Source organism: Vanessa tameamea, chromosome 12 (genome assembly GCF_037043105.1).
Source record: "Vanessa tameamea isolate UH-Manoa-2023 chromosome 12, ilVanTame1 primary haplotype, whole genome shotgun sequence".
In the NCBI taxonomy this organism is placed as follows: Eukaryota; Metazoa; Arthropoda; class Insecta; order Lepidoptera; family Nymphalidae; genus Vanessa; species Vanessa tameamea.
The window spans coordinates 1,271,806-1,285,923 of NC_087320.1; the positions used below are offsets into that span (position 1 = coordinate 1,271,806).

The 14,118-nt window shown below is 32.8% G+C and overlaps 1 protein-coding gene across 1 annotated transcript; it reads right to left on the bottom strand.

The window, feature by feature from the left end:
* Positions 1 to 533: 533 nt before the first annotated feature.
* LOC113402417 (FK506-binding protein 59) lies at positions 534 to 12,365 on the bottom strand. Its single transcript, XM_026642658.2, has 7 exons — positions 11,987 to 12,365; positions 7,821 to 7,963; positions 6,444 to 6,564; positions 3,539 to 3,931; positions 3,073 to 3,344; positions 2,186 to 2,296; positions 534 to 1,833 (listed from the first exon to the last, which is right to left on the bottom strand). Exons 1-7 carry the CDS (start codon positions 12,186 to 12,188, stop codon positions 1,657 to 1,659), a joined length of 1,419 nt encoding a protein of 472 aa, XP_026498443.1. The 5' UTR covers positions 12,189 to 12,365; the 3' UTR covers positions 534 to 1,656.
* Positions 12,366 to 14,118: the final 1,753 nt, after the last annotated feature.

Here is a 14,118-nt window from a genome sequence, read left to right on the forward strand (position 1 = left end):
TAATCAAACAGACCACAGATGTCAAACACTTTCAGATTAGTACACATACATCAGTTTAACGGGTTTACATATCGTAATTACATTAGAATAAATTTTAATTGTACTTAATAATTTCCGAATATATACTAATATTGGATTATGTCATAGCAACGGTTGATCTACAAACATTCAACAAGAGGGTGTTTGTTTAATATATTTTTAATTAGTAACAATGCACACTAAGCCGAGACGGCCGTGTTTAAGAACGCATGAATCTTAACCGATGAACGCAGACTCAAAGCCAGGCAAGCACTACTGATTTCTTAGTTGTTTATAATTCAACTTGTGCTCGGTGTTGGTGAAAAACATCGTTAGTTACTTATAAGTTCGAATGCACCGAACTTCTAACTGAATTAAATCGATTCGTATTGAACTGAACTTCAATCGATATGAACAAAATAGCATGTATCGTGCTAGTGTCAGCCATGTTGGACTTAATGGAAACAATAAATGGTCAGGTTTGTCAAGAAGCTTATAATAAAAAAACAACTAAGTCCTCATAACAGTTTATTTGTAAATTCATTGTTCCACATACAGAAGAGCAAAACTATGTTGTACAGAGTTATATACAAATTACTACACCTCGAAGTACCTGACAAAAAGTTTATAGTTATAAGAGAAGAATTAAGTATTGAAATTTATTCAAACTTTGCTAAAAAGACAACAGAAGCTTCATAATCAATAACAGAATTTACATAAAGATCTATAAACTATTTTAGCGTTTGATATAAACTAATCAGGTAAGATTTAAAACCAGGAACCGGTATATTAAAATACATTAATGGAATCTACACACATGTATCTATCAATTTCATTACAGATCCGTATTTAAAAAACGATTCGTTTTCGTTACTGATAGTAGAACAGTCTAATTGACTTTATTTTATTTAAACACTAGTATCCGTCTTCATAAATTCGCCCTGCTATCTATTACTTAAGGGCTTTTGATCTTTAAGAAACATACCAATTGCTGCTTCTGAATTTCGCCTCGTAAGCAAAACGAATCGTTTCTTAAATACAGTAACTAAGGGTCCCTTAATCCCCAATTAAAACGAAATGACTGGGAAATACCTTGAAATTAATTCAATATTCCACAGTAGATCCAGTCACGCTATAATATTACACACCTACAAATATTGTAGAAACAAATTAACTTACATCGTAAATTACATTTTGGTGCGGAGATCTAGACTTCAACTGCGTGAGGTACTTGACCAAACGAGATTTGCATTTTGAATATGTAAATGTATTGTTTATCGTGAACTCTGGTTACATTTAAATAAACACATACATTTCATATACGTACATACATACATATATTAATAAGATTATGCTTTAAACATTGTGAAAACTGCATTCGTTAATTGGAATTCAGTGTGAGGTGGCAACATTTATATTTTATTATGTGCTCTATTAAATTTAAGACAAATTCATGAATCATATTGTGTTTTAAAATGCAAATCGTTACAAACAGGCTAATGTACATTATAAGTTTTACTAAATAATTAAGCACAAAGTCGAAATAGCAGTAAATTAATGCAGTTTTCACATTTGAATGATTTCCACTAAACACACTTAAGCAAATCTGTTTGATTGGTACATTTACGATACAGAAGATCACATGTTCTCAAACTGTCCATCCTTATCCAACAAGAGAATGTTAGGATTCTCCTTTTCAAACTCCGTAGGTTTCCTGTCTCTCTGCTCGTCGGTCCACTCGCCTTCCCCCTTTCCCCACTCGCCTACTTTCTCGCCGATGACATCGATCTCCGCCTTAGCTCTTTGTTTCTCCGCCTTGAACGAAAAAAAATAACATGTAACTAAGTCTTACGTCTTAAGTGCCAGTTGTGCATAAATAATTCTATAAAGCAATGTCTCTCAATCCGAGGTTGGATCACGATTTGTTTCATGAGAAAATTACGCACAGAATTGCATTTTCGTATGTAAAACTAGTCATAGGTTACACACAATTATATCATAACTGTAATATTCGAAGCAATAGGCCATACTACTTTTGCTTTAAAGAAACCATCTTGAATAGAAAAAGGTTGGCGACCCCTGTTTCCAGGCTCGCGATAAATCCAGTGGGCCGTATGCTCCAACGTTGCTATCTAAAAAATATAAAGTAGCAAATATATAACGTTACCTGCGCGTCTCTGATGGCGAACTTATCGAACATGTTGGCGTACAGCTGCATCTCGCGCTTCTTCTGCAGCGCGATCGCGTTTCGGCACACGATCACCTGGTTCGCCGCCGCCTGGAGATATATATCAGCTCTAATATCGGTAATATGTACAGATATCTGTACAGACATGCTTTCAGTGCCGTTGTTACAGTCTTACATGTATGATATGTTTTTTCATTGCCAGGCAGCGATCACAATTTAAAAGCTCTTTATATATTATTACTACTTATCATACAAAGATTTGGCTGAGATGACACCGAGATTAGAGAAATTGTTAAGTTTCATTACATTAATAGTTACTTTGAAATAGGTTCCTGAAAAGGTATCTAACAGTGTGCCTATGGAATGCTTCGTTCTTTTTTCATTATTATGTATAAGATATACATATAGATAAATACTATACGTCCTTTTAAGTTGTGTATTTCCATTCGAGTCTGCATTAGTCCTTCACTTAGAGGTTATTACCTTAAAAGGCAATGCATTTCTTTGTTATATGAAAAAATATTTTTTTTTACTTGTAATGCAAATACAACTATTGAATATTAATTAAACAAGACAATCATAACCGTAAATTGCATGTTAAATCCAGGTGAATACCAGTGTATGTACGTATGTTCTTAAATTATTGTGTTCATAATTCATCATGGTGGAGGTGGAGATAAATATGGTGGACATTCTGCCACAAGTGTAACGAATAAACCACTCTAGACTAGCGCGCTGGAACAAGCTCCAAGCTTTCCTCTCCTAAGTCCTCTCAAAGAGGCCAAAATTTTTACGAGAATGACTAATTAAAACATAAAATGATGTCAACTCCACCAATGATGCACATTCTCTCAATCTCTGTTTACCTTGTTCTGCGGCTCAAGTTCGATAACGTTCTGGAAGTTCTGCAGGGCCTGGTCTACTTCTCCCAGACCCAGGAGCGCTTGTCCGAGCCGGAACAGGCCCTTCACGTTTTGCGGTTCGAGTTTGAGGGCCTTGGCTGCGTGTTCACGAGCTTTGTAGTGGTGGGCCGGAGTCACCTTGAGGTACACCAGAGCTAGGTTCAAGTGAGTAGATAGCAGCAACTGTTTAGCTTGCTCTTTGTGCTCTTCTGCTTCGTTTGCATCTTCAGGCAGGTCTGGGAGTGGTGGGTACATTAATTAAATTAGCTTTTTTGTCAAAGTATTAGCATTACATTCTAATAAGGTTTCTTAGAAAATATATTATAAGCTTTAAATTTAGACTATACAAGCGTGAATTTGTTTACAAACTTGAGTTTTATACTTAGTGTTACCAAAGCAGAAAATATAAATAAAAGTACTACAAACTCACCTCCCAGCATTGTCACAACTTTTTTATACTTCTTAATAGCGAGCTGGAACTTGCTAGCTTTGAAATAGTCCGTCCCTTTCTCTTTCCATATGTTAGACTGCTGCAACTTCTCTTCGGCATCCATCGACCACGGCTCCTTGGCCTTCTCGAAGCTCACAAGCTTCACGGTGTAATCTACCACCGAGTTGGGAGGCACGCCCATTTCAGTATTCCCCTCCGTTTTAAACGCATATTTAGGTTGCAAGGTTAGTCGGGATTTTTCACCGAGTGTGAACTTTTCTAACGCTCTCTCGATGCCTTCACAAATGTTGCTTTCGCTGCCTTCGCCGAGGCCGAACGATACGGTGCGCGTGTCAAATACTTTGCCGTCTTGAAGCTTGCCTTCGAGTTCCACTGAAATAGTATATAGAATGTTGTTTAATAGTTATTTTTACGTCCTTAAGTAATTTATTTCTAAACTAGCTCATTTTAATTCTTTTAACACATTAGTCTTCGGGTTGATTGGTTAAAGAGATAGGAGGCTGGGATGAAAGACTTGAGAATTGGAGTAGGCGGTGGAATAAGTCTAGTCTATCCTAGCCTCAAGAGGAAAGGAGATCTTTGTACTGTTTCTAGGTACTTTTTTAATTATAACTTTTTATAGAAATTATTATTTTATTAACTACAACATAATTAGAATCTAGACGAGCTTCCCTTAGATATTTGGACGGCAAGGAATATTAAGTAATCCTTACGCCATCTATGTGTGTGTGCCATCTATAATGTAATATACAATAACTCAGTCGGTAACATCTACCCGCACGTAACCCTAAAGTAAAGCTTAACTTTTTGTTTTATTTTTAGTGACAAGCAAAAACAACTTTCAAATATATAAATGAAAACGCCTGTTTACATAAAATCTTCGTAAATAAAATTGTAAACGAAGCCATATAATGGAATGCTGGCATGACGCGTCGTTACCCGATACGCATGTAGTCACACAATTGGATTAATTAACAATCATATAAAGGGCGCCGTGAGGATGCGAAGGGAAAAGTTTTTCTATTCATAAAGCGCGCAAAAGAGCTGAAATGGTTAGACATAGCCCCTGGGCTGTATCTAACGCGTCCATTATGAAGCATACGTGACCGTAACGGATATTAACCAAGAGATTACCCTAAGAGGCCTGCGACACCATAAGCCATTAAACCCACGAGACAGTCTATGAAAGGATAAATAATAAGTATTTATTACAGTTTGTTGTATTAATATATTTAAATAAATTCATAATTAACTTAAGTACGTCACGATAGTCTACCCTTTCCGATTTATATATTTAGTGCACGACACATTTAACTAATCATAAGGATTAAGTTCCAAAAGCCCATGACTGGTTCTACAGGATAATTCTTTTGAACAAAAATTTCTTCTGATGACCTATTATTTTTTTCCTCTAAAATATATATTAGTACAATAAACATAAAAAATAAATCGTTTTTCAAATGAAACGTAAGCCAATTTATAATATCATAATCGTGCTCAGCGAGTGAAAATACACGAATACAAGAAATTTTAAGGAAAAAAGCGGTGAGGGCTTTTCGGAAGTATCGAGTATTTTTTCTTTATGCGTTATCACGTGAAAACTACTGCATATGTCGGTACGAGACTGTGACCAGTCCACGCGGAATCGTTCGTGGATTTGCTATTTTATTTCTTAATAGCGTTGATCATTTCCCTATTTTGGCCAGCGAAGTGTGCATCAACTAGTAATATTTTGAACTTGAAATATTTTTTTTAGTCCATTTAAAAAAAAAACAATTTATAACAATTCTTTTTGCTATAACATAGGCAGGCAGCGGACAGGCTAATGGGTCACCTGATGGTAAATGGTCACCACTGCCCGTAGACATTAGCGCCGTAAGCTATTTTAGTTTTTTTTAGTAGTAGTACTTTCTAGTATAGAAGCTTAAGCGACGATACCACAATATTTACGCACATTTGTAACAATTATTTGGTCTTAGAAATAACACATGTACATACGCATGTAATGTATTTGTAGTAAATGATGTAAACTCACCGCCCGCTTACGTCATCTGAGTTCTGACCCAAATAGGTATAAGTACTTATAAGAGATACGGCGATTACTTGTTAGATGGTTTCTAAAACTCGCGACTGAGAGATCAGATCACATCGCGATATGTACAATAAAAAAAATTCTATAATTTTCTTTTGATTCTTCTCGTGAATATTTATATCCGAACCGGTAATAGCTTTTATCTACATATAAGTTAATTCTGATAATATTTGAAAAATCAAACAGTGAAAATAACTTTAATTCTTTAAATAATAATAAAAACAAATTTTATATCGAAGACATAACCGCCTCAATATAAATATTTGGAAACAAAGATACACGCATATACGTACAGACATACATACCTAGGGTAACGACAATATCACAAAGGTTGACAACCCGTATCTAACATCACAAGGTGTCTCGTGTATGTACGACGAAACTTGACGTCAGAAATGTTTCATTTTGAACCTTACATATAAATACGTTGCACTATTATTTCACCTTGCGATTTGATTTCGATACAACATACACTTCAAAGAGTGTAATGAATTTATTAAATCATAATGTTATCGTGAAATAAGGCGTTACAAACAGCCATTTAAAAAAATAATTTATAACTATGACCTATTCCAATCGAAGAAACTACTTCCATATGCTCCAAAATTTTACTTTCAAAGTTCTAATAACATCGCTAGTACGAAAACATCCATAATAAATACCACAGATAATTCAAAATCGGCCAATGACAGCACGTCAGTTGAATGTCAAAGTTGTCACTCCTGTGATTGGTCCAATAGAACGTAATGACTAATGTAAAGAACCCTTACTAGTGTGTCGAACAGTTCTCACCTGTGACTTGAGCTCCGTCATTGGGGTTGTCGAAACCGGAACCCTGTTCGATGATGTGCCGAAGGATACCTTTGTTCTTATTTGGACTTAAATCTTCCGCCTTCCAATCGATCATTTCGATCTGAAATTTTTAAACTTCATTAATAATTTACTTAAGACCAAAACAATTTCCTCCGGTATTAATAAAAATAATAAAGATATTTATTTACCAACCATTTGATCAGTAAAAAGATACAAAAAATCACCTTAATTCATGAATTAAAAAAAAATACTGCCAATGAAAAGGTCATGGTATGGTATGGTCAGGTAGACTCAGCTAGTAGCTGATTTTCGGTGCGCACCTATACACACAGTAAAAATAAATTAAATTGTCTATATCTAATTCTCATTGTCTTTGATTAGATTTGTAATTTATGGTAGGAATGTGTGCAAGCAAATCTTTTCTTAGTATTGTTGTTGCTTTTTGAATGGGTGAGAGTAACCAAATTTAAAAAAAAAATTAAGGAACGCTTGTGTGCAAAAGGGTACTATACAATTAGTGAGTTTATGATTGATAGCACACCGTGGGAATGAAACGATCGCCTCCTGGCTGTTTCTAATCATATTCAATATATGTACTGTTACGAGACTAGCCCTAGCCTCCATACGGTGCTACGTCATAGGATATTATAATTAATTATATCATTAATAATATCACATATTATAAATATATACAATTATTATTGTAATTAATTGATCAATAATTTGTACAACTTTAGTTAATACTATTTTATGGGATAACATTTAATACTGGCATGTAACACTATTTCTTATTTTAAATATGATTGAGCTGTCATAAGGAAAACAATCGGATGATTGTGAGGGATTGTAAAGATATATAGAGAGATTGGAGCATCATTGTAAAAAACATAATTTTATTTTGCCATCCCGAACTACTGAAATTACAATACCTAATTTGATTGACAAAAAAAAAGACCCGCTGAGTTTCTTTCGCCGGTTCTTCTCAGGTCAGGGTGTTTCCTTTTCCGAACCGGTGGTAGTGTTTAATTTGACTACCAATAAGTAAGTGTAATGCTTGTATGTTGAATAAAGGAGTTTGAGTTTGAACCACTTATTGGGTGCATTCAATTGTCGTGGTCTAAATTTACGTACATATATAATTTAACTTAAAACATATGAGGTAAATTATACATGATGTAGATAAACATTGTGTGGAAACCTGCATGCATTGTATGAAATATTCCAAATGTGTAACCACCGATCCACAGTGGAACAATGTGGAGGAGCAAGCTTTAAATCTCTCCAAACAAGAAGAGGCCTCAGACCAGCCAAGCTCTAAATGATTTTAAAAAGGAAAAATTGTAAACTAAAACTTACCTCAAATTGCAACGTTGCATTTGGTGGTATTTTAGGAGAACTGCCAGTCGCGCCATATGCATACTCCGGGGCGCAGGTCAATACACAAACCTCCCCCTTCTTCATCGTCGCCACGCCAATTTCCCATGCCTTTATCACGGAATCTATGAATGTTAAACATCACATTAATTACTGAAATCTACAAAATAATTATTAAGCTAGTAGAACTAAAAGTGATATCGATTATTATTAATAAACACCTAAAATATATACAAAATTATTCAATCAATTTAAATTGTTAAGTTAAATACACTTTGCTGAAATCATCTTCATAATTTAATACATAACCTACAGAACCAAAGTATATTAAAGAAAATAATTATGCAAAATTCAAATGCAAAATTCCGATAAACTTCCTATTAACCTAAAATTGTTCTGAGTTTCGATATGACATTCAAAACAGCTGCGAAGTTTACAATTGTACAATGTTTTCGCGTCAACTGCGATATTGGGATCAGAGTAATGTATGTGATGTTGTCCAATATTTATTTATTATTTATTTATATTGCTGAGATAATGATTCCTACAAAAGTAATAAAAAGATTTGACGTTTTTCGTTTAAAGCCAATCGTTGAGAAAGAGTCCTAGTCCACTTCCATTAAAACGTATCGAGATACCATTTTTTTTCTAGTTTTTACCTTGATAATGAAATATAACTATGCTGGTAAAGACTATTTCGTTATCGGTGCTTCGTAATACATACCTATGTATACAAAAATTCAGATCAATCGTGTATTTTAAATAATGAAAATTGTTTACTTATTTACAAATAAATTAAACTAATAATGATATTTTTATGGCACATGATGATATCTTCCATGTAATATATTTTTTGCGTTCATATAAGTAAAAAAAGTTTGTAATAACTATTTTTGTATACGAGTAATTTGTTATCGAAAATGTAAACCATATACAGGATATAGTGTGGTTAATATTGATAAATTAATATTTTTATTTTATTTATAATATGAAATGGCATTTGGTACAAAACATTTTTTAGGTATTTCGAAACCTATTAAAGGTTTTGATTTCATTTCATTTCCAACTTCAAGTTGCATTTAAATGAAATCTTTTAATGTCAAATAATATACATTAGTTCAGCTAGAATTGGATTTTGTCGATAACAATTTACTTTTGTTTACGTATTTTTTTTCTTATACACCCGTAGTACCGCTCTCTAACCGGTCAGTAACTCATTTCCGCTTTCTAAAAGTAATTCGTTTTTAAATAGTAACAATTAAGTAAATTGCAATTAAGATTAATCTTAAATTTTCTGCACATCTACGGCTTGAGCTCTTCGATGTGAGACCATGACCGGTTATTTATGTGCAGCTACCGTCCCATAATCGCTGGGACAAAAATCTGCTTACGCTATTAATATACAAGAAGATGAATATTAACAGCTAAATTCTTTCTATCGTATAATTCTAACTTTAGCTTTGCTTATACGATGAAAAATCTCAACCTATAATCTGCAACAAAATGATTATTATAACACTCCCCGCCTCTTAATATTTTTTTATGACAATATATTTCTACTAGTTCCGCTTTTTTTACATCATTACAAATACAATATATATATATATAATTTATTATACCTCCAAGAGCACTACTGAAACAAGTCAGATGAAATCAAATATACTATGTCCACATTAGGAGTGAATAATAAAACACTATTAGAATTATTAAATTATGAATATACATTCAATTTAAAAACGATAAGCATGGCATCGGATTTCATATAATAGTATACTAAGCCTTAACTCAATATATTAGCACCATGTATGAATGTAACAGATCAAATGACTGGTGGATCTGATCCGTTACAACTTTTAATCCCTAGCTAGCAATCTATACTAATATTATACATGCGAAGTAACTCTCGCCTGTCTGTTGCTCTTACAAGGCTAATCCACTGGTACATATAGCCTATTCCAATGGAAGTGGGAAAAAAGATAAACAAACCTTAAATGTACGTATTTCATGCGATTTGCTAATAACTCAACTATATTATGCACTGTTAGGAGTTTATGATTAATATATATTTATTTATAATACAACAATATTGCACTTAACCACTTATTTCCACTTTAATTTTACTTCCAAAATTCCGATAGCATTTCGTCGACGTTCAAAACGCCATTTTTTCGCAAATCCATAGTAAGTATCATAGATTAATCAAGCTCTCGGCCAATGATATCGCGTCAATTTGCTGTCAAATGTTGTTTATTTGACTTTTTTCTGTTATGATTTGAATAGAGTATACTTATAAAGCAAGCTTGAACTACAAAAAAGGGCAGGCAACTCTTTTATGACACAAAACAACACAAACACTTGACAATTAGTCCCTAAAACGCAAGAGAACCCACAAGCAAAGCCGCTGGCGGGAGCTGTGTATAATCATTACATAGTATAAAACGAAGTCGCTTACCGCTGTCTGTCCCTATGTATGCTTAGATCTTTAAAATTACCGACGGATTTTAAAGCGGTTTTTTATTAATAGATAGATTGTTTCAAGAGGAAGATTTATATGTATAATACATGCACAATATTAGTATAATAGTAGAGAAACACTGATAATTTTAGAGGTTTCCAAAGTTATGTCGAAAATAAACAAATTTTTTGTGCTTTCATTGCAAACGCGGGCTCAACCCTACAAGATAGATGAAAATAATGTACTACAATATTGTACTCCTTAAAAAGGTATTCAAAAAAGTTCGGGGTGGTATATGTCTATCTCTTAGGGATAACTCACAATAACCATTTTTTATTTTTTACTTTTTACGAATAATAATGTCTTATTTTCGAAGTGATTTTAAGATATACAGCATTAAGCTTTATCCAATTAAGTACCTTGAATACATTGTGCATTTAATATAGATCAATATGGCCCTTTACAGCATGTAATTTAAATGAATATTTTCGAAGATATTACAGATTTAAAATGCAGGGATATAGCGGTTTGTATTGTCTAATGACCGAAAAAATGTAAATGTTGTAAGACATTCTGTAGTATATTTAGTGGCAGCATTGCACCCGTGCGAAGCCGGGGCAGGTCACTAGTATAATAGTAAATTGCCTTATTAAAATGAAAGGAAGTCTGCCCAGAAGTGAAACATTTATAAGTTGTCACTGTAACTGTTTGCTAAAATTATAATATAAAGGTATGAATAAAGGTGAGCGAAGTTCAGGGACTTTCATATACAAAGTTCATTACACATTATGTAAATAAATTTAAATACATTACTTCAATAATGAATGATTGGTTCATAAATTGTCACTATAGCATTATTTGCCTTTAAGCCTACTTCTGTCTTGTACTTTTGTATTAATTATAGAAAAAAAAAAAAATTGCATTTTTAATAAATAAGAAAATGTAAAAACTAATATTAACTTATATAAATTTTAAAATAAAATTTTAAAATTTATATAAGTAGAAAAACTTATAAATACCTGATAGAATATTATTTCTAAGATTTACAATATATTAAATAAAATAAAACAATTTAGTTTTTCCATTTTTTTTTTGCATTTATATTGTAAATGAATATAAAAATGTAATCCAAACTTAATTTGACTCATTTTACAAAGTTGTAACATTATAAAGAATTAAATATTCCCACAAAATGAATATTACAATTACAGGAATATGATGACTGATGTACAATCAGTACTGCTCGTGTATAATGATGCATATTATTCTATTATGTTGATTGAGAAAGAGTATCTACTAAGTTTCTTGCGGGTTGGGTCCTTAGAATTAATATTCTGAACCACTGGTAACTTTAAACTTAACTTGCTTTTACAAGTCAAAATATAGTTTGATTTTTAATTTCTAATAAATGGATGCTGTTCAATAGATAAAAAATCGATTAAGAAATCAGACAATTTTTTTTTCTTGTGGTGAAGAAACTTTAGAAATATGTTATTATGTCCTTTGTGCCTGTAGTTACAATGGCTTGCTCTCCATTTAAAATTTTAAAATTATACAGCAGAATTGAGTGGTAAAATCAGGCTAACCCAACACTGCTGTTACAGCCAATTTAATGACCTGCAGGAATTTATTTTACATATTATATGTTAATACTTTAAGGACATAATCTAATATACGAAAATAGCGGTCATACCTTTCCCCAGAAAAAAATCGAACGGCTCATTTCTATCTTTGCTTGAATCGAATTTTGTGCCATCTAACAGCGTTCCAGTGTAGTGTACAGTGACCTGGCAGCCGGCGCTAGGAGTGTCTGATCCTTCGCCCTCGGTGATAATTCGCTTAAGAACTCCACGATCGCCATCCTTGGTTATATCAATTCCTTCATCCACTGTCATTATTGTATTTTTGAAATTCTTATTAATATAGTTATAGTTTTAGTAAAATAACGTTTATTAGTAGCACGCCAGTAATATGCAATAAATAATAATAAGACTTTCTGGAAACTTATTGCACGAGGAGCACCGGCAATTAGTAACAAAATTTGAATGAATCGAAATTATGAAAATGAAGGATTGAAGTGAGAAGTGAATGAGCAGTGAAGTAAGAAAAGAAAGAACGAATGAAAATGCGAATTTGATCGAATGAGTAGAATTTTCTAGACATTAAAATCGGATACTCATACGAGAAAAATGTAATGAATGCTACTTTAATTTTGTAATGCTAAGCTCACACTGTTTTTTTTATATGCCTTTAGTATTTTCTGTTGGTACAACAGAGAAGTACAATGATATGGTATAAAAAAACCCTGGCTACGTTTGAAAAAATAAGGAAGAGGAAGAGCCGGTGATATTCTTACAAATATGAGATAACAAATATCTCATAAACTACTAGTCCAAATCAGAAAATGCTAATGAATATATGTATTAAAAAAAAATTAAAATTAATTTATTTTAAGTGTATACGGCGTTTCGAATTTTTCAGTGTATATGTTTAAGATTAGTTTAGCACTAGTTTAGCATTCTTTACAGTTTCGTTTTTATTTTTCAACTGTTAGCCTGAGCTATTACATATTCATTCTTCGAATAAATATATTGCTTAAGTAACCCACCAGTGGTTGGATCCTTAGAATTTAAGGGAATATGAAAACAAGTAACGGCATGTTTACGTTACGATAGAACTGTAGAATGTAGGCGTAAGGTGTCCTAATTCAAGTGTGACCTCGTATATATGTTGTACGCACTATCGTCGAATGCAAAAGAGCTCCAAAGAAGGGTTCGCCTCCACAAGCGAGGCACGGCACGAGGAGCAGTGGGTGTCTATATGCAAGCGATCTCGCAGCGTCACAACCGTGCAGTAAAAGATCGTAGGGGTTTTAGTGGTCAAGAATCCCAGTTATTTCCATGGCCAGGCCCTGCGAAAAGCTATAATTTATGAAGAAATTACAACAGTCTTTTATCTTGTCAAATATTATATATGATCACTTTATTATGTAATTTTTTTTTAAATAATTATGGTTCTCTTGTAGTTTTGTCATTTATGTATCAATCTTTCAAAGATATTCACTGCGAAAATAATGTAAGATGGGCCAATACATTGGGCGGACGGGTACAGTGTACTGACCGAGTAGCCCTGTAGTGTCAATGTGTGACCTACGGTTCGTAGTTGCAAGGTAACATTTCTTAACACGAGCATTATAGGAATGCATATTAGTAGGTTGGCTAAACATATAGCAAAAAGTAAAGACCTTTATTTGATAAATACAAAGATTTGGGACACATTTGTATGTGGCAGAATTTAATCCAAAACATGCAATACGACCTTTTCCTTCACCACCCAGCACGAAAATGTCGAAATATAGTCTTTTTCAAATTTTGAAACGCGATATATTTCAAACGCGTCTTTGATTTCGATGTACTTAGATTGAAAATTATCTTCGACTTTAAAAATAAAAACGGGCAGTGATAAACCGAAAAATACATTTTTATTGACTTTTTAAAATTAATACGTAAGTCTTACAACATAAGATTACTAAAGATAACATTTCTAGTAAGTAAGTTTCAGTCTTTTTTTAAATATTCGAAAAATCTAAATTTAAATTCTAATAATAGTAACTAGCTGTTACTGTTTACATTTGTACACTCGAATAAAGAAATCACAAAAATTAGAATTAGTAGGTAAGTTAGTACGTAATATACTCACAGTGTCAGTATTGATAAATATAGAAAATTACTAGGTATCTATTTAAATAATAACTTTACGTACTTTATATTATACCTTTGGGGAAGATTAGATAATTCAACTATAACTAATATACTTATTTACATT

Bases quoted from the DNA above. Each gene is read 5' to 3' on its own strand.
- LOC113402417 (XM_026642658.2), bottom strand. From the start codon at position 12,188: ATGACAGTGGATGAAGGAATTGATATAACCAAGGATGGCGATCGTGGA. The intron at 6,565-7,820 runs GTAAGTTTTAGT...TAAAAATTTCAG, and splicing joins ATGCAACGTTGCAATTTGAG to ATCGAAATGATCGATTGGAA. The intron at 3,345-3,538 runs GTGAGTTTGTAG...CACCACTCCCAG, and splicing joins AGTTGTGACAATGCTGGGAG to ACCTGCCTGAAGATGCAAAC.